The sequence below is a fragment of the Bufo bufo genome, chromosome 1 (genome assembly GCF_905171765.1).
Source record: "Bufo bufo chromosome 1, aBufBuf1.1, whole genome shotgun sequence".
NCBI lineage: Eukaryota > Metazoa > Chordata > Amphibia > Anura > Bufonidae > Bufo > Bufo bufo.
Genome location: NC_053389.1, coordinates 768,117,463 through 768,145,277, shown reverse-complemented (window position 1 = coordinate 768,145,277; position 27,815 = coordinate 768,117,463). Strand labels below are relative to the sequence as shown.

Here is a 27,815-nt window from a genome sequence, read left to right as displayed (position 1 = left end):
TGAGACGGTGTCTACAACCCACACAAGTGGCTCAGGTAGTGCAGCTTATCCAGGATGGCACATCAATGCGAGCTGTGGCAAGAAGGTTTGCTGTGTCTGTCAGTGTAGTGTCCAGAGCATGGAGGCGCTACCAGGAGACAGGCCAGTACATCAGGAGACATGGAGGAGGCCGTAGGAGGGCAACAACCCAGCAGCAGGACCGCTACCTCCACCTTTGTGTAAGGAGGAACAGGAGGGCACTGCCAGAGCCCTGCAAAATGACCTCCAGCAGGCCACAAATGTGCATGTGTCTGCTCAAACGGTCAGAAACAGACTCCATGAGGGTGATATGAGGGCTCGACGTCCACAGGTGGGGGTTGTGCTTACAGCCCAACACCGTGCAGGACGTTTGGCATTTGCCAGAAAACACCAAGATTGGCAGATTCGCCACTGGCGCCCTGTGCTCTTCAGATGAAAGCAGGTTCACACTGAGCACATTTGACAGACGTGACAGAGTCTGGAGATGCCGTGGAGAACGGTCTGCTGCCTGCAACATCCTCCAGTGTGACCGGTTTGGCATTGGGTCAGTAATGGTGTGGGGTGACATTTCTTTGGAGGGCCGCACAGCCCTTCATGTGCTCGCCAGAGGTAGCCTGACTGCCATTAGGTACCGAGATGAGATCCTCAGACCCCCTGTGAGACCATATGCTGGTGCGGTTGGCCCTGGGTTCCTCCTAATGCAAGACAATGATAGACCTCATGTGGCTGGAGTGTGTCAGCAGTTCCTGCAAGACGAAGGCATTGATGCTATGGACTGGCCCACCCGTTCCCCAGACCTGAATCCAATTGAGCACATCTGGGACATCATGTCTCTCTCTATCCACCAACGTCACGTTGCACCACAGACTGTCCAGGAGTTGGCAGATGCTTTAGTCCAGGTCTGGGAGGAGATCCCTCAGGAGACCGTCCGCCACCTCATCAGGAGCATGCACAGGCGTTGTAGGGAGGTCATACAGGCACGTGGAGGCCACACACACTACTGAGCCTCATTTCGACTTGTTTTAAGGACATTACATCAAAGTTGGATCAGCCTGTAGTGTGTTTTTTCACTTTTATTTTGAGTGTGACTCCAAATCCAGACCTCCATGGGTTGAAAAATTAGATTTCCATTTTTTTATTTTTGTGTGATTTTGTTGTCAGCACATTCAACTATGTAAAGAACAAAGTATTTCTGAAGAATATTTAATTAATTCAGATCTAGGATGTGTTATTTTTGTGTTCCTTTTATTTTTTTGAGCAGTGTATCATTGATTTTTAGGAGAAGATCTTTGGTATCTTTTATATATTAGGGAAGTGTTGTTACAAAACATCCTAATACTTGGTCAACGTAGTTACTTATTCCTTATGTTAGACTATCGTTTCCTGACAGTATGGATTTTGGGTATAGAGCTGAGGACATGGGTTGCTAGATGGCCGCTAGCACATCTGCAATACCCAGTCCCCATAGCTCTGTGTGCTTTTATTGTGTATAAAAAAACAGATTTGATACATATGCAAATTAACATAAAAGAGTCATATCTTACTTGTGTGACCAGAGAAGAGTCATATTTTCAAGCTCTGACACATAATTTGCATATGTATCAAATCGGTTTTTATACACAATAAAAGCACACAGAGCTATAGGGACTGGGTATTGCGGATGTGCTAGTGGCCATCTAGCAACCCATGTCCTCAGCTCTATACACAAAATCCCGGTGACGGGTTCTCTTTAAAGACCCCTGTCCACCCCACAGTCAGTCATACGCCAACTACTACTATGGGCAAGACCAAAGAGCTGACAAAAAACACCAGAGACAAAATTGTGGACCGCCACAAGGCTGGAAAGGGCTACGGGGCAATTGCCAAGCAGCTTGGTGAAAACAGATCAACTGTTGGAGAAATTGTTAGAAAATGGAAGAGGCTAAAGACAACTGTCAGTCTCCCTCAGACTGGGGCTCCATGCAAGATCTCACCTCATGGGGTATCACTGATGATAAGAAAGGTGAGGAATTAGCCCAGAACTACAAGGGAGGAGCTGGTTAATGACATGAAGAGAGCTGGGACCACAGTTTCAAAGGTCACTGTCGGTAGAACACAACGCTGTCATGGTTTCAAATCATGCATTGCATGGAAGGTTCTGACAGGAATACATTGGCTAAAGTCTCCGTTTTTAACATCAGCCTGATGGATTAGCCAGTGTTGTCAGTTGCATATCATTGTGGTGCACCTTTCGCAGTGATTTATGTATTTGTATATTTTCATCCACACATTATCCCATCTTGTGTAGGATGCCTTTGTGGTGCATGTGGACCGCTGCCGACATCCTCCATTGTATGCATTTTTTTTTGCTGGGGATTGCCGCTAGCAACGGATCACATGCCGAGAAATTGCTCCCCCGGTTATAAACGCGCTACAGTGTTTGGGGTTTGTGAGCCCTTCCTCCCATGTAGGCCACTTTATTTTAGTGATTTTTCTTTATATGTATGGAATGTGCCATTGCGTACTGCTGGTAGCATTCTGTTGCCCCTGGTAGCCTGTGTCACATGACCTGTTAGAGGTGGGGCTTGCAGCCCTATCTCTTCTCCCACTGCCTGAGTGATCTCACTGTGGAGGTATGCGAGTTTGATCTTAGCACCATTCAGACCGTGTTCACATACCGTAGGCAGTCTAGTGGTAGGACCCATGCCACACTGAGATACCCTGACGGTGGTGCAAAAGGGCTCCGTTGTGTTCCTGACTACATTGGCTAAAGTCTCAGTTCTTAACATCAGCCTGCGGGATTAGCCAGTGTTGTCAGTTGCATATCATTGTGGTGCACCCTTTGCAGTGATTTATCAATTACCACTTATATGTAGACGTCTGCGAAATTAAAACCACCTGTGCCGAATGGGAGGAGTGCTGATACCAGTACTAAAGAAGAAAGATTCAACATGCATATATCAAGGGGAGAAAAACAGAACTGGATCGCACATCCACTTTGCTGTTGTAGAGTCTGTGAAACTCCTGTAAACAGCTGGCTGTCCTGCCGCTTCTGAAATACAGTACATTACTCCTGGCTATATTAGATCTCTCTATGATCCACCTTCCTATAGTAGCAGAGAGAACTCACACACTCCTCAGTATCAGTGACTACTGGAACAAGGGAAAGTAGATCCCTCATGGACCGCAAAAGCAGAAATCAGTCCAGAAATGAAGATGTGCTGATAACTGAGAGCTATTGAAGGCAGCAGCATCCTGGACACACAGACCTCACATCTGATCTTTGGTGGTGCGATGTGTGTCGATGCCAAAGTGACTCTGTAGTCCCAGTGTGCAGTACAACCCTAAGCTCCCTCTAGTGGTGGCTACAGTCAACGATGATATTTTATGTCAATGCACGGTATTTAAAGAGCAGTATCAGAAACGTGAATATACCAAGATATCCTTTACGTAAGAGGCTTCTGCCTGCGACACATTTATTGTTCTAGTCATAATAACGTCAAAGCTGAAATTGCTCTTTAGCAGCGGCAATAAATCCAACACTTTCTGCTCCACCCGATTATGGACTTTGACATGCGCGTGACAATAGGACATATGATTATTACTCACAGTAAAGATAAAAAACTAGATTGTATGAAATAAAAACATATTGCTACAATATACACTCTTCAAAACACAGAAATTGCAACATCAAGAAGGAAAAGTCATGGAATTAAGGAAATCACAGATTTGATAGACATGTTAATGATATGCAAATGATAATAAAATGGGAAGAAAATATAAAAAAATCTTGATTTAGTCAATATCAAGTATGAGCACCACACGCAGAAATACACGCATTTACACGCCAATGATGTTAATGGTTGTCTGAGGAATGTTCTGCCAGCCACCGGAACACACAATATTGCACAGAGCAGACATCTCGTCCTAGGCCTGCAGTTATCTGCCGGATTGATAAAGGTCTCTTAGTTCAAGGATTCGGTCACCGTCCAATTGGAGATAACTGGCACGAACAGGAGGCATCACACAATCACGCCACATGACTTGATCTGATTTTTGAGGTTTCATGTGGCTAAATAACTTTGCTTTTAATCTGGCTTTTAAGGCCCTTCCACATGCCACAGATTGGAGCTAGGTGCTTGAAAATTTTTATCATCTGGAGATCATAGTGACACCGACTACATCCTCGATTTGCATACCCTTACGGACTGTCCTTGTTGATGCTGCAATTTCAAGTTAAGGAATGTATTAACTATTAAAGGAAAAAATTCACATTAACTGGGGAAGGAACAGAACACTTACCTGTGAACTCCTTTCCATCTGCTGATTATCTGGCTCCTGTCATTCAAGATGGCTGCTTCGCTTCTCAGACTACCACAGAAGCGTCACTCGGATGTTTACTCCAGGGCCCTGAACGTTATGACCACAGGCTATTCAACTGTATCGCCATCCTCAGGACGCCAATACAATTAAAATAAAGCACCGGGACACGGGATCCAATGGTTCCTTGCCCCACTGCTCACTCCCATAGACCGCTAGGCCTATGAAATAGTAGGATGGCACAGGCGGTCGCGATGTAATGACATCATTGTAACCGCCTGCCCTGGGTTTTAGGCATCGCGATAAGTCAAGAGGTAAACATTGAAGAGGACGCAGCTCTCGCATGAGCGCCATGGCCCCATTAAACAGCTAATCGTGGGGGTGTTGGAAGTCAGACCACCACCGATCGGACTTTGCAGACCTATACTGAGCACAGCTTATCAACATAATGAAATCAGACAACCTGTTTAAGCTTTGTAGGGATCTACCTGTCAACAAGCTTGTTGACGGTTTCCAATGAATATAAAATTATAACATGGGGTGTCACAATTTAGCCAAAGGATCAGCTACAGTATGCAAGCAGGAGAAGAGGCCTTGCTGTCCATACAGACCGGAGTCCATGTTTACGCTAATAATTACACTTCATCACAAGACTAATACATTTCTGATGATTGCCGGCCAGCGATTACATCATTTCTTCCTGTAAAACTTTTCAGAAACGTTCCGAGATGTTCCAAGAAAGACGACAAACAAGTCATGTTGGGATCTGTAAGCCAGACACTGCGCTGTGCTATCAAGGTCTGCAAAGGGAATATGTGTGTGTGTGAGCATGGGTGTCATAGTAGTTCTGGATCTCTCCATGTGGAGAAGGAGTCTTATAGGCCAGGAAATGCTCTTCTTGGAAGAAAAAAAAAGTGAGCAAATTAAATCTCCTTCCATAAAATAAATGAAAGCTGAGCCTCTGATGCCACCTACCTATGCAAGGGTAGGTATCCTGTAAGCCAGGGACGCTCAACCCAGGGCCCTCCAGCTGTTGCAAAACTACAATTCCCAGGACGCCCTAATAGCTGTAGGATGTCCAGGCATACTGGGAATTGTAGTTTTTCAATGGCTGGGGGGCCGCAGGTTGGGCATCCCTGTTGTAAGTCACTGTTCGATCTTTTAAAAACAGACCTTCAGTCATAACTTAGGAATATTGCCAAGCCAGTACCTCACCTGCAGCCTGCTCTTTCAGGGTGATTGTTCCTCATCAGTGTAGAGAAGAAAGAACTGGCTTAACTTGGTGAGAAGCCTTTGTCTCGGATGTAGGGGTACTATTTCTCCTTGTGGAGAGCACCTAGAATGCATTAGGAGTCTTATAGGCTATGCAATGCTCCTACTAGGTGCTCTCCACAAGAAGAAATAGTCCCCTCAGGTTCCCAGACAAAGGCCTCTCAACTATCTCAGCCAGTTCTCTCTGCTGTGCACTGATGAGGGGCAATCACCCAGAAACAGCAGTCTGCAGATGAGGTACTGGCTTAGCTAATGTAAGCTATGTCTCAAGGCCTGTTTGGAAAGGTCAAACAATTTACTTATAGGTTAGCTACCTTAAATCTGGTGGCATCAGAGGCTAAGCTTTCTTTATTTTATTTTTTTAGAAAAGAGCTAATCTGTTAAACTTTTTCCCAGAGGAGCATCATGTGACCTATAAGATTCATTACGCCTACCAGGTGAAATTGTATCCCCTGGATCCAGAACTATATCATAATGCTCCAACCCTAATTCCTTTTTCAGCTGGATGCCTGGCACATTATACAGCCCCACAAATTCTGGGAGTAATACAGTTGAAATCTTAATGGACTTAAGTAACCCTAAGGACAAATGGTCTTCGAAGATCAACTATTCTTAGTGGTTCCTCTGGACTGCCTCCTCATCGAATACTGTCAAAAACCGCCATAGACGGGAAGGAAGACGTAGGGGGACCAGGTGAGACAGAAGACCTCAATGGTGGGAAAGCACCACAAATTGTGTTGATCTGTAAAAGTTCTTCGTTTATAGGGGCACAAAGAAGCAGAAGCAACAATTTCCTGAACATAAAAACTGTAGATCAAAGTCAAACCACTTCTCTAGTGCAAACCACCTTCAATGTCTGTAGGATGTTCATGGACCATGCACGGCTTGTCATCCTTAGGAATTATACAAAGATCTGAAATCTCCGTTCCCGCGCTCATTCTGCAGATGGGTGTGGAAGACGCTATGGAAATTTCAACCCAAATGTAAAATTATCCACTAACCACAGAAGTTTTAGATTTGTTCACAAGCTAGGTGATGGGCGAGGAGAAGGTGTTCATTCAACCAGCTGGCGTTCTGAAAATGTACAAGACCGGATGCTGCGAGGATCTGAAATAATTTGCTAAGACACCATTGAGGTCTTGGGATGAGGGACCTTGTAGGAGTAGAAGTCAGACAAGTGGAGATGAGACTGGTGGGAGTGCAAGGAACTATGAGGTCACTGGGAGAAATACTTTTTGAAAAAGCAGCTAAGCTTAAAATACAATAAATTGGATAACCCTGCCCACAAGCTATGTTAGCTGAGTTAGGCTCAATGGACGGCCCCCCAATTGGGACCCTGTCCTCGAAGAGTCAGAGTGAAGGGTTAGTCATGTAATACTATGGTACAGGCTGAATGGCTGTCACGTAAGGCTGCTGCATCCACTAGTAGAAAACACCTCTCAGCTGACACAGCGACTGTCTGTCATATGACAACCCCTTTAAGAGGCCCCATATTGAAGCCACATAGGCAGCACTGCTTACAGGAGATATTCTGACATTTATAAATAAAGTATTCTTGCAAACTGAAGAAATATTATCTAGGAAAGACCTTTAGAAGTGTTCATCCTGCTCTTTCTGGTGCACGCCGTTTCTGCATGTGTGCTGTGGTTTGTTTGTAGATATCGTTTTTTTGCACATGGGAAGCACCGGGGGTGTTTAGATATACTTGTGGTGCCCCTTATCTATCGCAATTGCATCCTGCGCTATCTGCTGTTAGAATTATGCAGGGAGAGCTAAGAAGAGAGCAAATAGGTGAATGTCCCCCAGTTCTATGAGTAGAAGGGTCTCGTGCTGCTGGGTGCCAGAGATCAGTGGTCATCTGCTGGGAAACCTGGTAGCAAGTGTTCAATATGTTTGCAGCGCCACCACAGGAGAAAAGAAGCATTACATCATTTCACTTCCATTGGTGGGCTGTCTATGTAATGTATGGTCCACTAAAAGACAATTTTTGCAGCTGAAAGTTGGAACCCATCAGAATTCCTTAAAGAGAGTCTGTCACCTAATCTGAGTGTTTTAGAACGCTCAGATCAGGTTATAGACTGTTTGGGCCCAGGGGCGGCATCACTGCCGCAAGGGCCCAGAAAACCACACTTCTTTCAGCCCTCTGGCCCGCCCTTGTTTCCTACTATCACGTCCAACTGCGCCTCCCAGAACTTGCGCATGCGCTGCTCCACGGTTGGCCCGCACATGCGCACTGCTCCTCCCATTATGGGCAGAGGAATAGGCATAGTCATATTGCACATGCGCAAATGCGGAATATGACTAGTGTGCATGTGCGAGCCAACCGTGAAGCGGTGCACGCGCGATATCTGGGAGGCAGAGGAGGACGTGATAGTAGGAAAGAAGGGTGGGCCTGAGGGCTGGTGGTTGTGGTTTTGCATAAGTTTATCAAGTGTATTTTTCACGATCTCGGCGAGGGACACAGACAAGAGAGGTACCATTGTATTGGGGGCCAAACAGTCTATAACCTGATCTGAGCGGTCTAAAACATTCGGATTAGTTGACAGACTCTCTTTAAGTACTTGAAAATATGTTAAAAAGTAACTAAACTTTTGCAAAACTTTCTTAAAAAAATGTTCTAAATAGCCCAAAAAACGAGATTTTTGTATAACTTACCAGTAAAATCTCTTTCTCGCTCTTCATTGGGGGACACAGAGACCGTGGGTATAGCTATGTCCTCTAGGAGGCGTTGACACTAGATAAAGCTGTTAGCTCCTCCCCTGGCAGCTATACCCCCTCCAGCCTGGAGAGAGAGCTTCAGTTTGTGAGAAGCAGTAGGAGAAGCAAGTAAACCAACGAAACAATGTGGAACAGCAACAATGCCAAGAACCGAACCAGGTTCTAACCAGCAACAGCCACAATTGTGGTCGAACAACAATACTGGGTGGGTGCTGTGTCCCCCAATGAAGAGCGAAAAAGAGATTTTACTGGTAAGTTTTACAAAAATCTTGTTTTCTCGCCCATATTCATTGGGGGACAAGTGGGACGTCCAAAATCAGTCCACAGGGGGGGAAACCACAGACCCATGGAGCAAGAGCCCCTGCAGGTAACTAAGAACTGCCGCCTGCAAGGCCAAGGGGTCCAAAGGCGGCACCCGCCGATGCACAAGTATGCATCTGGCAAAATTTTATGAATGTGCGTAAGGAGAACAGCAACTGCGCGGCCGAACTTTGAATCTTCCGAGCCTAAGAGCGCCCACCACTCTGGTGGAGTGAGCCGTGACACCGAAGGGCGGGACCCTGTCCCGGGTGCAGTACACTTAAGCAAATGCAGACGTGCAATTGCCACCCTGGAGGCCGCCAATGCCTTGCGAGGACCCTCCAGGATGACAAAAAAGGAGAGTCCGTACACCGGAAGGAACTGGAGGCTGGCAATAAATCGTCAGAGCTCTGACAACGTCCAAATGACCTAACTCCCTTTCCCTAGGGGGTAAAGGGAAGGGACACAGTCAATGGAAGGACAGTTTCTTTATTGAAATGGAAATCAGAGACCACCTTCGGAGAAGGAAATGAACGGGCCGGGGAACAGCTTATCCCCGTTAGAATCAGGAGGTTCTCTGCAAGAGAGCGCCCCAACCCGGACACCCGTCTGATGAATGTGATAGCCACAAGGAAAAAACACCTTCCAGGACAGGAGTCGGAGTGACATCTCCTGCAAGGGTTTAAGGGGAGAATTCCGGAGCGCTGAAAGGACTAAGGTCTGGATGGAGCAGGTGGATTTTATCAACCAGACGACCCCGGAGGGTGGAATGGGAATTTTCAGAGGTTCTGCACCGGATCCCGCTGGTGGCGAATTATCAACCAAATGGCCCCGAAGGATGTATTGGGAATCCAGAGGTCCTGTACTGGAGTGCACTGGAGAACTATCAACCACACGACCCAGAGGGTGGATTGGGAATACTTCAGCTGTCCTCCCTGGATCTCCGCAGGAGGAGGAGGATTATCAACCAACGACCCTGGAGGGCGGATTGGGAACTATGAGATGTCCTCCATTGTCTGTATAGGACACGGGCCCAGCCTGGTACCACCCAGACAGGGTGGTCTTGCGGTGATGGAGTCTGAGGGAGGCCCGTATGAACGCGCATATTTCTATTTTTTTTTATAAAACTTGGATGCACAACATCAAGTGGGCAGAGAGGCAGGAAGGGGTTAACTGGTATAACTTGTATCTGTACTGAGATAGAATCCTCAGAATAATCAGGTGGCTGGCCAGAAGGGGTTAAAGGGTTTCTACCACCAGAAATACTGTTATGTAGCTGACTGATATAGCGATGCGCTAATGTCAGCACTACATAACAGTATGTTTCTAACATTAGTCCCTGCAGCCGTTTTTGTTAAAAAAAGCACTTTTATTATATGCTAATGAGCCTCTAGGTGCTATGTGGGCGTAAAATCAGCACCTAGAGGCTCCGTCCACTCACGCTTTATCCCGCCCAGGTCCAGTGTTCTGCCCGCCCCGCTCCTCTTAATTGATGCCACTGTTCCCTGCATAGTTGGCGAAATCCCGCACCGTTCACTTCTGTCTTCGGCGCAGTGAGTGAAGGCCGCTCTCCTGATGCCGGCTTCCTCACTGTGACGTAGTCGGCGCAGGCGCAGTGGGGAATCCGGCACCAGGATCGCATCATTCACTCACTGCGCCGAAGACAGAAGTGAACGGCGCAGGCGCGGGATTTCGCCAACGATGCAGGGAACAGTGGCATCAACCAAGAGGAGCTGGGCGGGCAGAACAGGGGACCTGGGCGGGATAAAGCGTGAGTGGACGGAGCTTCTAGGTGCTGATTTTATGCCCACATAGCACCTAGAGGCTCATTAGCATATAATGCAGCAGGGGCGGTCGGGTCTATGCATTAGCGCACGGCGCAACTCGACCCCGGGAGAACAGGGAGGCGAGGCGTCCACTGTTTTCCCATCTGGAAAGAAGGAAAAAAATTAACTAAAATAAAAAATCTTCAGGAGATCCCTGCAGAGGGACCTGAGTGAGAGCGCAAGAGCTCGTCTGCCGCTCAAAATATAATCCATACGCGTCACTGATTACCCTTCCCCATTCCCCTGCCGGGGAAATTCACCCCGGACTGGGAGCGCGCGGACCGGAATTCTGCAGCGGCCGACATTGTTCCTGGGGTTAACCCCTTCCGGAGCGGTGCTATAGGTGCCCGCTCCCGAAAGAGTGGAATCTGGTGGCTGCGGAATTGGACCGGTCTGGGGCTGAGAGGACAGCGCTCTCACCTGACCCCAGCTCCCGGACCGCAAGGGAATCACTGGTTCCTGCTGGACGTTAACCCCTAGTGCCCGTGATAGCCAGCGCCTGCTCGGCCTAGAGAGTGCACAGGCAGGGAGTGAGAGGGAATCCTGGTGCTCCATAATAAGGCTGGTGCCTGTTTCCTGGTGCCCAAATCCTAGGCAATTGTCACCAAAAGGCAGGGAGGGATACTTACCTAGTCCAGTGTACTCACCTCTCTCATCCTCTTCACTTCACCCTCCCTAAGTGGACCCTTAAGGTCAACTTCTCCAGAAGGGTCACCTCCTCAGCAGCTGGCACCAGAGTGGCAGGAGTCTGGTATGGCGGGAGGGTCTTCTCTTTGGCGGACCTAGGTGACCCCTTGGCTGGCGGGATGCAGGGGAGCGAGGCTGCCCTGGTCCACCTTGTCTTCTGTGGGGGAGGCAGCAGTGCGGGTGACCGGCACTGGCGCAACTCGACGCCGGGAGAACAGGGAAGCGAGGCGTCCACTGTTGTCCCATCTGAAAAGAAGGAAAAAAATAAACTAAAATAAAAAACCTTCAGGAGATCCCTGCAGAGCAGGGAGGTCTTGCCTCCTATTGACACTAGAAAAAACAGAAGCTCTCTCTCCAGGCTGGAGGTGGTATAGCTGCCGGGGGAGGAGCTAACAGCTTTTACTAGTGTCAACGCCTCCTAGAGGACATAGCTATACCCACGGTTCCTGTGTCCCCCAATGAATATGGGTGAGAAATGACTTTTCTAATATATTTTTTTAATCGATTATGTGGTTTTCCTACTCAAATAGGCACCCAAAGTCCTGGATGCTATCGCACCTTAAAATCATTATTCTAGTACAGCGCTGCCATGTCAGAGGATTATGGATTTCACTGGAGCCGCAGTGAAAGCTGCATACATTGCTGCTCCTGTCTATGCCCTCCTCAAGCTTGGGTAAATTCTGGTACAGCACATAGATACCCTGTACCCTGTATAGATGTGTTATGCCAGGGTTTAGCTGAGCCAAGTGGGCTCCTGCCTGAGCCTGTTTCGCTCAGCAGAAAACTCTCTATACCACAATGGTAGCAATGTGCTATGGAGAGCCTACAGCTGAGTGGAACAGGCTCAGGCAGGAGCCCACTCGGCTCAGCTAAATCCTGGCACAGCACATCTGTACAGGGTATCTATGTGCAGTGACAGAATATAGCCAAGCTTGAGATGGGCACAGGCGGGAGCAACGATGTGTGCTCCGGCCTGGGCACCGTACACTGTGCTTCAGTGAAGTCCATACTCCTCTAACATGGTAGCGCTGTACTAGAATAATGATTTTAAAGCATAATAGCACCCAGGACTTTGGGTACCTATTTGAGCAGGAAAACTGCATAATTGATTAATAAAATATATTATAAAAAATCATTTTGGCGCTATTTATTTTTTAATAAAGTTTTACAAAAGTTTTCTCTTTAAACCATCAAAATGAGAGAAAACTTTTACATAACAGAACTTACATCCATGAAACAGGTGGCACAGGATGAACAGTGTAATCATTCAGTTCTAAGTGCTAAGATGAACTTGGGCTGCTCTCTTTCTGGGTGTGCTTACTGTACAGAAATAGATTAATGCATAGCTCTGTATTTGCCTATTTGTTATCTGTTCTATTGTGTTTGTTGAATAGAAATGGAAGATAAGAAGTTTAAAAAAAAACTCACTAAATATTTTTTTCCATCCGTCATCACTTTGAGAAATGTTCTTTAAGCAATAAAGTGCACATGCTGATAGATGCAATTTGACCCAGACAGGAAACGGTTATGTAAGATATTGTACATTTACTGGACAGATTATCTATACTACACCAGAAAGCATACTTGTTCCATGTACAGTACAAGAATATCTCTACTATAATACTGCCTCCTATGTACAAGAATATAACTGCTACAATACTGCTCCTATGTACAAGAATATAACTGCTACAATACTGCCCCTATGTACAAGAATATAACTACTACAATACTGCCTCCTATGTACAATAATATAACTACTATAATACTGCCTCCTATGTACAAGAATATAACTGCTACAATACTGCCCCTATGTACAAGAATATAACTACTATAATACTGCCTCCTATGTACAAGAATATAACTACTATAATACTGCCTCCTATGTACAAGAATATAACTACTATAATACTGCCTCCTATGTACAAGAATATAACTACTATAATACTGCCTCCTATGTACAAGAATATAACTACTATAATACTGCTCCTATGTACAAGAATATAACTGCTACAATACTGTTCCTATGGACAAGAATCGAACTACTATAATGCTGCTCCTATGTAAAAGAATATAACTACTATAATACTGCCTCCTATGTACAAGAATATAACTACTATAATACTGCCTCCTATGTACAAGAATATAACTACTATAATACTGCCTCCTATGTACAAGAATATAACTACTATAATACTGCCTCCTATGTACAAGAATATAACTACTATAATACTGCATCCTATGTACAAGAATATAACTACTATAATACTGCCTCCTATGTACAAGAATATAACTACTATAATACTGCTCCTATGTACAAGAATATAACTACTATAATACTGCTCCTATGTACAAGAATATAACTACTATAATACTGCTCCTATGTACAAGAATATAACTACTATAATACTGCCTCCTATGTACAAGAATATAACTACTATAATACTGCCTCCTATGTACAAGAATATAACTACTATAATACTGCCTCCTATGTACAAGAATATAACTACTATAATACTGCATCCTATGTACAAGAATATAACTACTATAATACTGCTCCTATGTACAAGAATATAACTACTATAATACTGCTCCTATGTACAAGAATATAACTACTATAATACTGCTCCTATGTACAAGTATATAACTACTATAATACTGCTCCTATGTACAAGAATATAACTACTATAATACTGCCTCCTATGTACAAGAATATAACTACTATAATACTGCCTCCTATGTACAAGTATATAACTACTATAATACTGCTCCTATGTACAAGAATATAACTACTATAATACTGTCCCTATGTACAAGAATATAACTACTATAATACTGCCTCCTATGTACAAGAATATAACTACTATAATACTGTCCCTATGTACAAGAATATAACTACTATAATACTGCTCTTATGTACAAGAATGTAACTACTATAATACTGCTCCTATGTACAAGAATATAACTACTATAATACTGCTCCTATGTACAAGTATATAACTACTATAATACTGCTCCTATGTACAAGAATATAACTACTATAATACTGCCTCCTATGTACAAGAATATAACTACTATAATACTGCCTCCTATGTACAAGTATATAACTACTATAATACTGCTCCTATGTACAAGAATATAACTACTATAATACTGTCCCTATGTACAAGAATATAACTACTATAATACTGCCTCCTATGTACAAGAATATAACTACTATAATACTGTCCCTATGTACAAGAATATAACTACTATAATACTGCTCTTATGTACAAGAATGTAACTACTATAATACTGCTCCTATGTACAAGAATATAACTACTATAATACTGCTCCTATGTACAAGAATATAACTACTATAATACTGCCTCCTATGTACAAGAATATAACTACTATAATACTGCCTCCTATGTACAAGTATATAACTACTATAATACTGCTCCTATGTACAAGAATATAACTACTATAATACTGCTCCTATGTACAAGAATATAACTACTATAATACTGCTCCTATGTACAAGAATATAACTGCTACAATACTGCTCCTATGGACAAGAATCGAACTACTATAATACTGCTCCTATGTACAGGAATATAACTACTATAATACTGCTCCTATGTACAAGAATATAACTACTATAATACTGCCTCCTATGTACAAGAATATAACTACTATAATACTGCTCCTATGTACAAGAATATAACTACTATAATACTGCTCCTATGTACAAGAATATAACTACTATAATACTGCCCCTATGTATAAGAATATAACTGCTATAATACTGCCTCCTATGTACAAGAATATAACTACGATAATACTTCTCCTATGTATAAGAATATAACTGCTATAATACTGCCTCCTATGTACAAGAATATAACTACTATAGTACTGCCTCCTATGTACAAGAATATAACTACTACAATACTGCTCCTATGTACAAGAATATAACTACTACAATACTGCTCCTATGTACAAGAATATAACTACTATAATACTGCCCCTATGTACAAGAATATAACTACTATAATACTGCTCCTATGTACAAGAATATAACTACTATAATACTGCTCCTATGTACAAGAATATAACTACTATAATACTGCTCCTATGTACAAGAATATAACTACTATAATACTGCTCCTATGTACAAGAATATAACTACTATAATACTGCTCCTATGTACAAGAATATAACTACTATAATACTGCTCCTATGTACAAGAATATAACTACTATAATACTGCATCCTATGTTCAGGGATATAACTACTATAATACTGCTCCTATGTACAAGAATATAACTACTATAATACTGCTCCTATGTACAAGAATATAACTACTAGAATACTGATTCTATGTATAAGAATATAACTACTATAATACTGCTCCTACAGTATGTACAAGAATATAACTACTATAATACTGCTCCTATGTACAAGATTATATCTACGGTACTTTAATACTACCCCATGTACAGGAATATAACTACTATAATACTTCCTCCTATGTACAAGAATATAAATATTATAATACTGCTCTATATGTACAAGTTTATAACTACAGTACTATAATTCTGCCCCCAGGTACAGGAATAGTAGTTATATAATTCCGCCTTTTATTTGCAATATACAAACTATAGGTGAGATTTATCAAAGCTGGTATAAAGTAGAACTGGCTTAGTTGCCCACAACAACCAATCAGATTCCACCTTTCATTTTTCAAACCTCCTTTGGAAAATTAAAGCATACATCTAATTGGTTGCTATGGGCAAGTAAGACAGTTTTTCTTTATACCAGTTTTGATAAATCTTATAAAACTATATAACTCATAAAATGCTGCCCCCTAATATAGGGATGTTATACATTAGGGCGGGAGACACACCAACATTTTCATATACTCCATGTTATGTAATAATGGAGAGAGGAATACCTGTTGTGCTCCAGATGTAATATGTGCTCCTTGCCTTCAGCCTGGATGACATAGGAAAGACCCTAAAAGATACAAGAGTTACCCAATGACTGTGGTTATCGGTATTATAGCAGTATCTGTATATATGGTATATCACACAGACAAGCAAAGAAAAAACATAATGCAAGAATGGGGGGGGGGGGGGGGGGGGGGCACCCTGCTGATCTAAATCCTTCAGAAGTCTTCTTCAGCCAAGACGATTAGTCACAACAGGTCCTGGGAGGTCCCCTCAATTCGAGAGATCATCTTTCAAATATGCTTGTTGTCGATCACTGCCTCGTGTAACGTCTTTTATGAGGAAAAAAAAATATCATCGATTACTTACCTCACAGGTCCACGTGACTGGCTGAGCAGGGATTTCCTCTGTGTTGAGGTGGACCAGCAGGGATACGGTAAGTGTTGGTACGGCAGTGGTGGGGCACCCAGGAGGTCCTTTTTTTTTTTTTTAAACCCACTCCACCCATTATGTAAAAATGTATCTCCATTCCCACCACCTCCAGGTTCCACCTGGCGGGAAGTGTGACATGCTGACTCCCCATATGTCACTGCTGACAACCAGTTAGTGGCCTCGGCGGTCAGGTGCCATGCCTGCACACATCACCACTGAGACCTACTGATTGGCCAGCAGCGGTGACATGGGGGAAGTCTGTACGTCACACTTCTGGCCAGGTGAGGACAGAGTTAGGATGAACAGAGCAGTACAATGGGCTTTTTGCCCAGCCATCCCTAATTTTTTTTTTTCAGGACGGTGACAGCCCCTTTAAGTACTGAACAATATGGCTGCCATTATGGTTCCAACAGATGTTATCACCAAAAACTACTGGAAGTAGACCCAACAAGTAAAATTCCAGTGTGCTCCTACCTTGTTTCCTCCAAAGGCAGGAGTTGGGGACCATCTACCTACAGGGGCAGATTTTGCTCACCTGGGGCCCCAGGAGTCTGGGGATCCCTGTTGCACCACTAAGCTCCTGTTAATGGTCTACAGCTGGGAAGGCCCCCTCCCCCCATACCCTCTGCACGGGCAGTATGTTTACACATTTATTTTTTTATTTTTTCTAGCCAACAGCTTGTGATCAGCAGGGGGCCCTGCTGATCTCTGGGGCCACGAACATTTGCCTGGTTTGTGATGTAGTAAAGTCCATGCCTGCCACCTAAAACCCTAGTCTAGATGTCCACCTTCTATACCATGTATTTTCGGTGACTCAATGAAAGTACCCATAAGACCACTGACACAAAATTTAGTTACCTCCTTTAAGGAGCCAGACGCATCTCTTCTTAGACGAGTCACTTTCTGGGGTGTTATAATTTCATAAGAAGAAAGGAAAGATGAAGGGTCCAGGCCTAGGGAAAAAAAAGAACATTGTTTATTAGAGCCCCACATTGTATATTAGAGCCCCAGAAGCTTTATCTTCCAAGGGTGCAACGAACATGGCATATATGCTTAAACTTAAAAAAAAATTTTTTATACTTTTAAAAAATTGCTCCCCCCTTTTTTACACTTACATTAAGTCCCCTTAGAGGACTTGAACAGATCGTTAGATCGCTTTTATCATAGACTGCAATGAATTACCATTGCAGTCTATGGGATATTCAATACGTTCCAGGCATGGGTTCCATAGGAACTATTTCAGTGGTAGCTTCAGATCCTTCAGAAGGACCAAAGCCACCACAGGGAACAAACTGCTCTCAGAGAAAGCCACCACAGATGCTGTGGTGTGAACTGACCCCAGCATCTGAGAGGTTAAATGTCTGTGATCTGCGTCAACGCTGACCACAAACATTAGCCCCTGGTGTTTGCCGTTTGAAACAGCAGAAACCTGGCAGCTAAGGCACGCACTGCACTCTGGAGAGGGCGTCATATTTAAAGACCCAACTTCTGTCATACATGTACAGCGGAGGTCGGGAAGGGGTGAATGATAGTCTAAAAACAGAGGCTCTCCATTCCCTCACCCCTGCCTCTATGCATGAAGCAACAATATTTTTCATATCTCAAGATTCATGTGAAAAAATAAAATCAGACATCATACAGTACAGGACGGTCTCTTTCTTACAAAGCTAGAACCAGCCCTGTACCTCACATGGATCCAGAGATTTCCACATTCATTGCTCTGCTAGATTTATTTCAAGCTGGCAGCACAGAGGGCATGTCCTTTCCCAGCGGTGTGTCCTCTCAGCCACAGCTTCATCTCCCTGTAACTGTCACAGCATCTAACAGTAGATATGGCTGGTGGCAGTTAAAGGATGGAACTGGGCATGTGCGACCACCTCACCAATGTCAGTGAGGTGGACAGAGAACTAAAGAAGGAATTACGTGAAATTAGAAAAATTATGAGATACAGGTGCTAGTTTAAAAAAAAAAAATTGTAATGTATAAGGTGTGGGGGGGGGGGGCATCCCGATAATACCCCAGCAAGAGAATTATAATACCCCAGCAAGAGAATTCAGGTGAAGAAGGGTCAAGCATGTTGGATTTCAACATGTTCAATCCTTTTCTCAAGGGACAAAAGCGGTCACCAGGAGTCTGGTGGAGGCTTAAGGCCCATTTACAAAGGAAAATAATGGGCCAGACGAGTGTTCATAATAATGCTCAGTCCCTATAACCATCTACACCCTCGGCCTGGGACAGCTCATAGAGTCCCATGGCTTTCAGTATCACTTTTATGCTGACGAAACACAAATCTACCTCTGTGGTCCAGACATCACCACCTTACTATCCAGAATCCCACAATGCCTATCTTCCATTTCATCCTTCTTCTCCTTTCTCTTTCTTAAACTTAAAGAGGACCTTTCACCAGAATAAAGCATCTAAACTAACTATACAGACGTGTAGAGCGGCGCCCAGGGATCCCCCTGCACTTACTGTTATCCCCGGGCCCCGCTCCGTTCGCCCGGTATAGCCTCCGGTATCTTCATAGTTAGGCTCCACCCAGGGGAACCTGCCGGCGTCTCATTCTCCCATGCTGTAGCGCTGGCCAATCCCAGCGTTTAGCTCATAGCCTGAGAGAAAAAAAAGCCTCTCAGGCTATGAGCTGAGCGCTGCGATTGGCCAACATGGATAAAACTTAATTTATCATCTTTCCCCCATCTTGCTAACCCTCCCCCCCCCCCCCCCAACAGACCTATCTCGTTAAATGGCTGCACACTCTCCCTGGTCAACCAAGTCCGCTGCCTTGGGGTGACCTTGGATTCTGCCCTTCAGACCATACATCCAAGCCCTTTCCACCACCTGCTGCCTCCAACTCAAAAATATATCCCGCATCAGAGCATTCCTCAACCATGAGTCTGCAAAAATGCTTGTACATGCCCTCATCATCTCCCGCCTAGACTATTGTAACATCCTCCTATGTGGCCTTCCATCTTGCACTCTCGCACCCCTCCAATCTATCCTCAACTCTGCTGCCCGACTGCTACCCACCTCTCACCCCATTACTCCTCTGCCTCTCCCCTCACTGGCTCCCGTTACACAGCGAATTAGTTTAAAATACAAAAAAATAAAAAATACAAATAAAGCCGTCCACAACCTGTCCCTTCCCTACATCTCTGCGCTACTTTCCCGATACATCCCCACACGCACTCTCCGATCCTCACAAGACCCCCTTCTCTCCTCTCCTCTTATCGCCTCTTCCCACAATCGACTCCAAGACTTCTCCCCTGCATCCCCCACACCCTGGAACTCGCTACCCTAACATATCAGACTCTCACCTACAGTGGAATCCTTCAAAAGAAACCTGAAAACTCACCTCTTCAGACAAGCCTACAACCAGTGACCCTGCTGCCTCTATACCGCCACCACCAGCTTCACCCGCACCTACTGTGTCCTTCTCCCACACCATGTAGACTGTAAGCCCTCACGGGCAGGGCCCTCTCTCCTTCTGTACCAGTTTGTAACTAGACTTTTCATGCATAGTGCACTTGTCTGTATTATGTATGTGCACCCCTTATCATATGTACAGCGCAATGGAATGAATGCTGCTTTAACCAGTTGCCGCAACTGTAACGCCGAAAGGCGTCATCGCGGCGGCTCCCCCAGGCTACGCTAACGCCGATTGGCGTCACCTCGCGTGAGCCGAGATTTCCTGTGAACGCGCGCGCTCACAGGAACGGAAGGTAAGAGAGTGGATCTCCGGCCTGCCAGCGGCGATCGTTCGCTGGCAGGCTGGAGATGTGATTTTTTTAACCCCTAACAGGTATATTAGACGCTGTTTTGATAACAGCGTCTAATATACCTGCTACCTGGTCCTCTGGTGGTCCCCTTTGTTTGGATCGACCACCAGAGGGGACAGGTAGCTCAGTAAAGTAGCACCAAACACCACTACACTACACCCCCCCCCCGTCACTTATTAACCCCTTATTAGCCCCTGATCACCTCATATAGACTCCCTGATCACCCCCTGTCATTGATTACCCCCCTGTCATTGATCACCCCCCTGTAAAGCTCCATTCAGACGTCCGCATGATTTTTACGGATCCACTGATAGATGGATCGGATCCGCAAAACGCATACGGACGTCTGAATGGAGCCTTACAGGGGCGTGATCAATGACTGTGGTGATCACCCCATATAGACTCCCTGATCACCCCCCTGTCATTGATTACCCCCCTGTCATTGATCACCCCCCTGTAAAGCTCCATTCAGACGTCCGCATGATTTTTACGGATCCACTGATAGATGGATCGGATCCGCAAAACACATACAGGCGTCTCCCTGGAGCCTTCCAGGGGGGGTGATCACCCCCCCTGTCATTGATCACCCCCCCCCTGTCATTGATCACCCCCCCCCTGTCATTGATCACCCCCCCCTGTCATTGATCACCCCCCCCTGTCATTGATCACCCCCCCCTGTCATTGATCACCCCCCCCTGTCAGGCTGCATTCAGATGTCCGTATGATTTTTACGGATCCACGGATACATGGATCGGATCCGCAAAACACATACGGACATCTGAATGGAGCCTTATAGGGGGGTGATCAATGACAGGGGGGTGATCACCCCATATAGACTCCCTGATCACCCCCCTGTCATTGATCACCCCCCTGTCATTGATCACCACCCCTGTCATTGATCACCACCCCTGTCATTGATCACCCCCCCCTGTCATTGATCACCCCCCCCTGTCATTGATCACCCCTCTGTAAGGCTCCATTCAGACATTTTTTTGGCCCAAGTTAGCGGAAATTATTATTTTTTTCTTACAAAGTCTCATATTCCACTAACTTGTGTCAAAAAATTAAATCTCACATGAACTCACCATACCCCTCACGGAATACAAATGCGTAAAAATTTTTAGACATTTATATTCCAGACTTCTTCTCACGCTTTAGAGCCCCTAGAATGCCAGGGCAGTATAAATACCCCACATGTGACCCCATTTCGGAAAGAAGACACCCCCAGCTATTCCGTGAGGGGCATATTGAGTCCATGAAAGATTGAAATTTTTGTCCCAAGTTAGCGGAAAGGGAGACTTTGTGAGAAAAAAATTAATAAAATCAATTTCCGCTAACTTGTGCCAAAAAAAAAATAATTCTATGAACTCGCCATGCCCCTCATTGAATACCTTGGGGTGTCTTCTTTCCAAAATGGGGTCACATGTGGGGTATTTATACTGCCCTGGCATTTTAGGGGCCCTAAAGCGTGAGAAGAAGTCTGGGATCCAAATGTCTAAAAATGCCCTCCTAAAAGGAATGTGGGCCCCTTTGCGCCTCTAGGCTGCAAAAAAGTGTCACACATCTGGTATCGCCGTACTCAGGAGAAGTTGGGCAATGTGTTTTGGGGTGTCATTTTACATATACCCATGCTGGGTGAGATAAATATCTTGGTCAAATGCCAACTTTGTATAAAAAAATGGGAAAAGTTGTCTTTTGCCGAGATATTTCTCTCACCTAGCATGAGTATATGTAAAAAGACACCCCAAAACACATTCCCCAACTTCTCCTGAGTACGGAGATACCACATGTGTGACACTTTTTTGCAGCCTAGGTGGGCAAAGGGGCCCACATTCCAAAGAGCACCTTTAGGATTTCACAGGTCATTTACCTACTTACCACACATTAGGGCCCCTGGAAAATGCCAGGGCAGTATAACTACCCCACAAGTGACCCCATTTTGGAAAGAAGACACCCCAAGGTATTCCGTGAGGGGCATGGCGAGTTCCTAGAATTTTTTATTTTTTTGTCACAAGTTAGTGGAAAATGATGATTTTTTTTTTTTTTTTTTTTCTTACAAAGTCTCATATTCCACTAACTTGTGACAAAAAATAAAAACTTCCATGAACTCACTATGCCCATCAGCGAATACCTTGGGGTGTCTTCTTTCCGAAATGGGGACACTTGTGGGGTAGTTATACTGCCCTGGCATTCTAGGGGCCCAAATGTGTGGTAAGAAGTTTGAAATCAAAATGTGTAAAAAATGACCGTGAAATCCGAAAAGGTGCTCTTTGGAATATGGGCCCCTTTGCCCACCTAGGCTGCAAAAAAGTGTCACACATGTGGTATCTCCGTACTCAGGAGAAGTTGGGGAATGTGTTTTGGGGTGTCATTTTACATATACCCATGCTGGGTGAGAGAAATATCTTGGCAAAAGACAACTTTTCCCATTTTTTTATACAAAGTTGGCATTTGACCAAGATATTTCTCTCACCCAGCATGGGTATATGTAAAATGACACCCCAAAACACATTCCCCAACTTCTCCTGAGTACGGCGATACCACATGTGTGGCACTTTTTTGCAGCCTAGGTGGGCAAAGGGGCCCACATTCCAAAGAGCACCTTTCGGATTTCACCGGTCATTTTTTACACATTTTGATTTCAAACTACTTACCACACATTTGGGCCCCTAGAATGCCAGGGCAGTATAACTACCCCACAAGTGACCCCATTTTGGAAAGAAGACACCCCAAGGTATTAGCTGATGGGCATAGTGAGTTCATAGAAGTTTTTATTTTTTGTCACAAGTTAGTGGAATATGAGACTTTGTAAGAAAATAAAAATCAAAAAAAAAAATCATCATCATTTTCCACTAACTTGTGACAAAAAATAAAAAGTTCTATGAACTCACTATGCCCATCAGCGAATACCTTAGGGTGTCTACTTTCAGAAATGGGGTCATTTGTGGGGTGTTTGTACTGTCTGGCCATTGTAGAACCTCAGGAAACATGACAGGTGCTCAGAAAGTCAGAGCTGCTTCAAAAAGCGGAAATTCACATTTTTGTACCATAGTTTGTAAACGCTATAACTTTTACCCAAACCATTTTTTTTTTTTACCCAAACATTTTTTTTTTATCAAAGACATGTAGAACAATAAATTTAGAGAAAAATTTATATATGGATGTCGTTTTTTTTTTGCAAAATTTTGCAACTGAAAGTGAAAAATGTCATTTTTTTGCAAAAAAATCGTTAAATTTCGATTAATAACAAAAAAAGTAAAAATGTCAGCAGCAATGAAATACCACCAAATGAAAGCTCTATTAGTGAGAAGAAAAGGAGGTAAAATTCATTTGGGTGGTAAGTTGCATGACCGAGCAATAAACCGCTAAAGTTGTGGAGTGCCGATTTGTAAAAAAGGGCCTGGTCTTTAGGGGGGTATAAACCTGTGGTCCTTAAGTGGTTAATTATTAATAATAATAATAATAATAACAACAACTGTCCGGTACAGAAAGCGATCAGCAGGGGTGCACCTAGCCTTTCTGCTGCCTGAGGCGAAAACTGAAACCCCCCCCAGTGACTGGCAGCAGTGGTTACAGGACTTTGCTACTTCCACTTGAGCAGGGATCCAAAGCAGCCAGGACGGGAGACGCATCGCTGGAGCAGTTTAACTGAACAAGCGAATGTTGTTGTTTTTTTTATTCTTCGTGCACACGTGTGGTTGAACCCAGATGCCCAGGGAATCCAGTGACCTATGGGACATACAGAGGAGACTGCACACTGCCGTGGATTGTCGGATACAGACAAGGTAACAAAAGGCACAGTGGGCGCCGGAACATTTTGTCAGATTCTGACAACCTGTGCATATTTGTGATCTAGTGTAATGTACTATAGGACATGACCAATCTGCTGTCACCCACTATAAAGCAGGATCACCCAAAATAGTCTGACCTCCCTAGCACACAGCACTCCTCCTCTGGCCTGGACCATTCAGGGACATGTGTCAGTCTGCTGACAGCTGTGGGGGTGCTGATCTCCGCTCACCGCTCTTACAATGCAGGCTAATGTTCAGGAGGAAACATCTAGGACGTGATGTCGTGGACTGCTGAGTCTGCAACACCAATTCCAAAGAAGAGAGGAAGATGACAACACAACTGATACGTTAAAGATAATTATGACCCAAGATTCAATGTTAAAAAAACTCTGGTTTCCTTTTTATGAAACTTTTGACTGTGGGAGTGCTCAAAATGTACTATTTTAAAAGTCCTTGGAGGGTCTTGTCTGCTGGTTTATTCTGGAAGTAAATAACTGTCAAACTAGAAAAAAGGGACTCCCTAGTCTGGAGAGGACTATGTGACCACTATGAGATAGTGTGGTGGGCATGTTCTGTGACCTGTGCAGAGGTCAGGAGGTGGTCGTTAAGATAGGATATAACCTATTGTGAATGGTAGATCCTGTGTTATCTATATAGATGAGTGTTACCTGTCCGTGATGATAAAGAGATGTCCGCTGAGATCTCTACAGAACAAGACGCATCAGACGATTATGGAGCTCAGTGGTTAGAACTGAAGGATTTAATTTTTTATTTTTTTTATATAGATAATGATATGTAAGATTTCACCAAAAATTATTCGAAAATATGTTGAAAAAGATTGTGTCATCCAAGACGTTGGTGGCATAGGACTATGATAGGCCACCAATGTCAGATAGGTGCAGCTCCAAGAGGTGGAAACGGGGGCCCCAAAGCTCGGCTCTCCATTCACCACTACGGGACTGCCAAAAATAGCAGGCTATGAAAGGAGGATGCCCCCATGGTTGCGTGGTGAACTCTCTTTTGCTTTGGGGGGGACATTCTGGAGATAGGAGCAGGTTCCAGAGGTGGGACCTGTAGCTATCCAACACTGGTGGCATATGGTAGCAATATGCCACCAATGTCTGAGATGAGACAACCAACCTGATTAAAACTATAGATCATTTTCTGACAACACATTCCCTTTAGGAATGCTGGGAGTGATAGTCCTTTTCTGTACTACCAGTAATGGTAATCTCTGGTGTCTAAATGGTCATGTAGTTGTAAGGAGAGAAGCTGAGGAGCAGAGGAAAACTGAATATAGAATTATATTGCAGTGTCCTAATTATCAGTAATAGATTTTTGTACCCACCAGCCTCACCAAATAGGGACATATAATCCCTAAACTAGGATATGCCATCAATGTCAGATAAGTGTGGGTCCCACCTCTGGGACCCGCTACTCTATCTCCAGAATAGGACCCCTAAGCTGAAGGGAAAGCACACAACAACCCTCCAGTTCATCCAATGTCAGACTGGGACACACCACAACTGGTAACACCCAGATGGACCTTTATTGCAGGCTGCTGGCAATTTATTCAGAAACGTCTAGAGGGAATAGTGAAGGAATTATGGCTCTAACACCTAAAGCACCCTCAGAACGTTCTGGTGACCCTAGCTTGGTTCAGTAGAACCACAGAGGGTCTTGGTTTTACGTTGCCCCTTCTCATAGTTCCATGTAGTGACTCCAATGCAAACATCTTAAGATGACATATCTGCAACGTACACTCCTTTTCTAATTAGTTTAAATATTTTCCTTCTATACGAGGAGGAGAACGTAGGCAGAGTACTTTCATACTTGCGTTTTTCTTTTCCGGCATACAGTTCCGTCCTGGGGGCTCTATACCGGAAAAGAACTGATCAGTTTTATCCCCATGCATTCTGAATGGAGAGCAATCTGTTCAGGACGCATCAGGATGTCTTCAGTTCAGTCTTTTTGAAATATCAGGACGGAAATAATACCGCAGCATGCTACGGTTTTATCTCCGGCCCAAAAAACTAATGAATTGCCTGAATGCCGAAACCGGCATTTTTTTTCCATAGGAATGTATTAGTGCCGGATCCGTCCTTCCGGTTTGCACATGCGCAGACCGAAAAAAAAGGTAAAAAATAAATGCCAGATCAGTTTTTCTGGATGACACCGGAAAGACGGATCCGGCATTTCAATGCATTTTTCAGACTGATCAGGATCCTGATCCGTCTTACAAATGCCATCAGTTGGCATATACGTTTTGCCGGCGACTGAACTGCTTGCCGCAAGTGTGAAAGTAGGCTCACCTGGCTTTGAACCTTCTCCCCAGGCGTCCACTTAGGTCATGTTGCTAAAAAGACAACATTTGCCCTCCTTACACTTGGCACCTTACAAATGTGCCAGCCCGGATTAGCACTGAACCACGCTCTTAAGACCCCAAAACCACACGCCCTTTGTGACTCCTCACACCCAGCGCTGCACATACAAATACTCCTTTCAGACGCTCTGCAGTCACGGAAATATTTAAAGGAGTTATTTTCTCTTGGTCTGGAAAAGTGCTGACAAGTCTGATAATGAAAGCCAAAGATGGTCAGGACAAGGGGAAAAATAAACTCCCCGGTCACAATACGGCGGTGCCAACCACAGATCTACCTGCACTGCAGAGATGTCCTACTTATAGAGGAACGTACATTAGGCGTGCACTGATCAACCAGGCTATTATCCAGAGCTGTATTCCTTCTACCATCTTCAAGACCTGTCCTCCATCTAAGGTCTGAGTGGACATCACTCTTCAAGAACATAAAGGGTTACATTTTTGGGGCAATTCTCTAGTGTCCCTAGTGCCTTCCCACCTAAGGGGTTGAGCTCCAGTAAATTGGGCATCCCTCGAATTTAGGGGTCCGGCTGCTGTGAGACAACTCCCAGCATGCACACTTCCTTGGCTGTTCTTCTAACGTCCATAGAAGTAAATGGAGGATTCTGGGAGTTCTAGTTTCAGAAGGGCTAGCTACATACTAGCAGCATGACTGAGCAAGGGGCTGTCCCATGAAGACAACTTATCTACAGGATAGGGGATAAGTGTCTGATCGGTGGGAGTCCGATAACATCATATCATATAGTACATGACAACCTCTTTCTAAGGCTACTTTCACACTGGCATTTCTGGGTCCGCTTGTGAGATCCGTTCAGGGCTCTCACAAGCGGCCCAAAACGGATCAGTTCAGCCCTAATGGATTCTGAATAGAAAAGGATCCGCTCAGAATGCATCAGTTTGGCTCCGTTCCGCCTCTATTCCGCTCTGGAGACTGCTTGCAGCGGTTTGATGTCCGCCTGACGATGCCGAGCCAAAAGGATCCGTCCTGACTTACAATGTAAGTCAATGGGGACGGATCAGTTTACATTGACACAATATGGTGCAATTGAAAACGGATCCTTCCCCCATTGACTTTCAATGTAAGTCAGGACAGATCCGTTTTGACTTAGATTTTTTTTTTTAATGAATAATGCAAACGGATCCGTTCTGAACAGATACAAGCGTTTGCATTATCGGTGCGGATCAGTCTGTGCAGATACCAGACGGAGCCGCACGGAACGCAGGTGTGAAAGTAGCCTAACAAAGCTAGAACCAGCCCTGTACCTGACATGGACCCAGAGATCTTCCCATTCATTGTTCCAATTGTTCTTCTAGATTCTTTATCCTGGTAGCTCAAGGAGCGTGTTCTATCCACTCCCTGTAACGGCCACAGCTTCTAACAGAACATAAGG

At 44.5% G+C, this 27,815-nt stretch overlaps 1 protein-coding gene across 1 annotated transcript in view; it reads right to left on the bottom strand.

Annotated features, from left to right (window-relative positions):
• The window catches only part of ADAM9 (ADAM metallopeptidase domain 9), a 111,122-nt gene that overhangs the window by 56,017 nt on the left and 27,290 nt on the right, over window positions 1-27,815 (bottom strand). The window contains exons 2-3 of the mRNA XM_040414752.1: window positions 17,336-17,430; window positions 16,051-16,112 (exon numbers count right to left, since the gene is read on the bottom strand). Of these exons, the coding sequence (XP_040270686.1) occupies window positions 16,051-16,112; window positions 17,336-17,430 (157 nt within the window). The remainder of the gene's footprint in view (window positions 1-16,050; window positions 16,113-17,335; window positions 17,431-27,815) is intronic.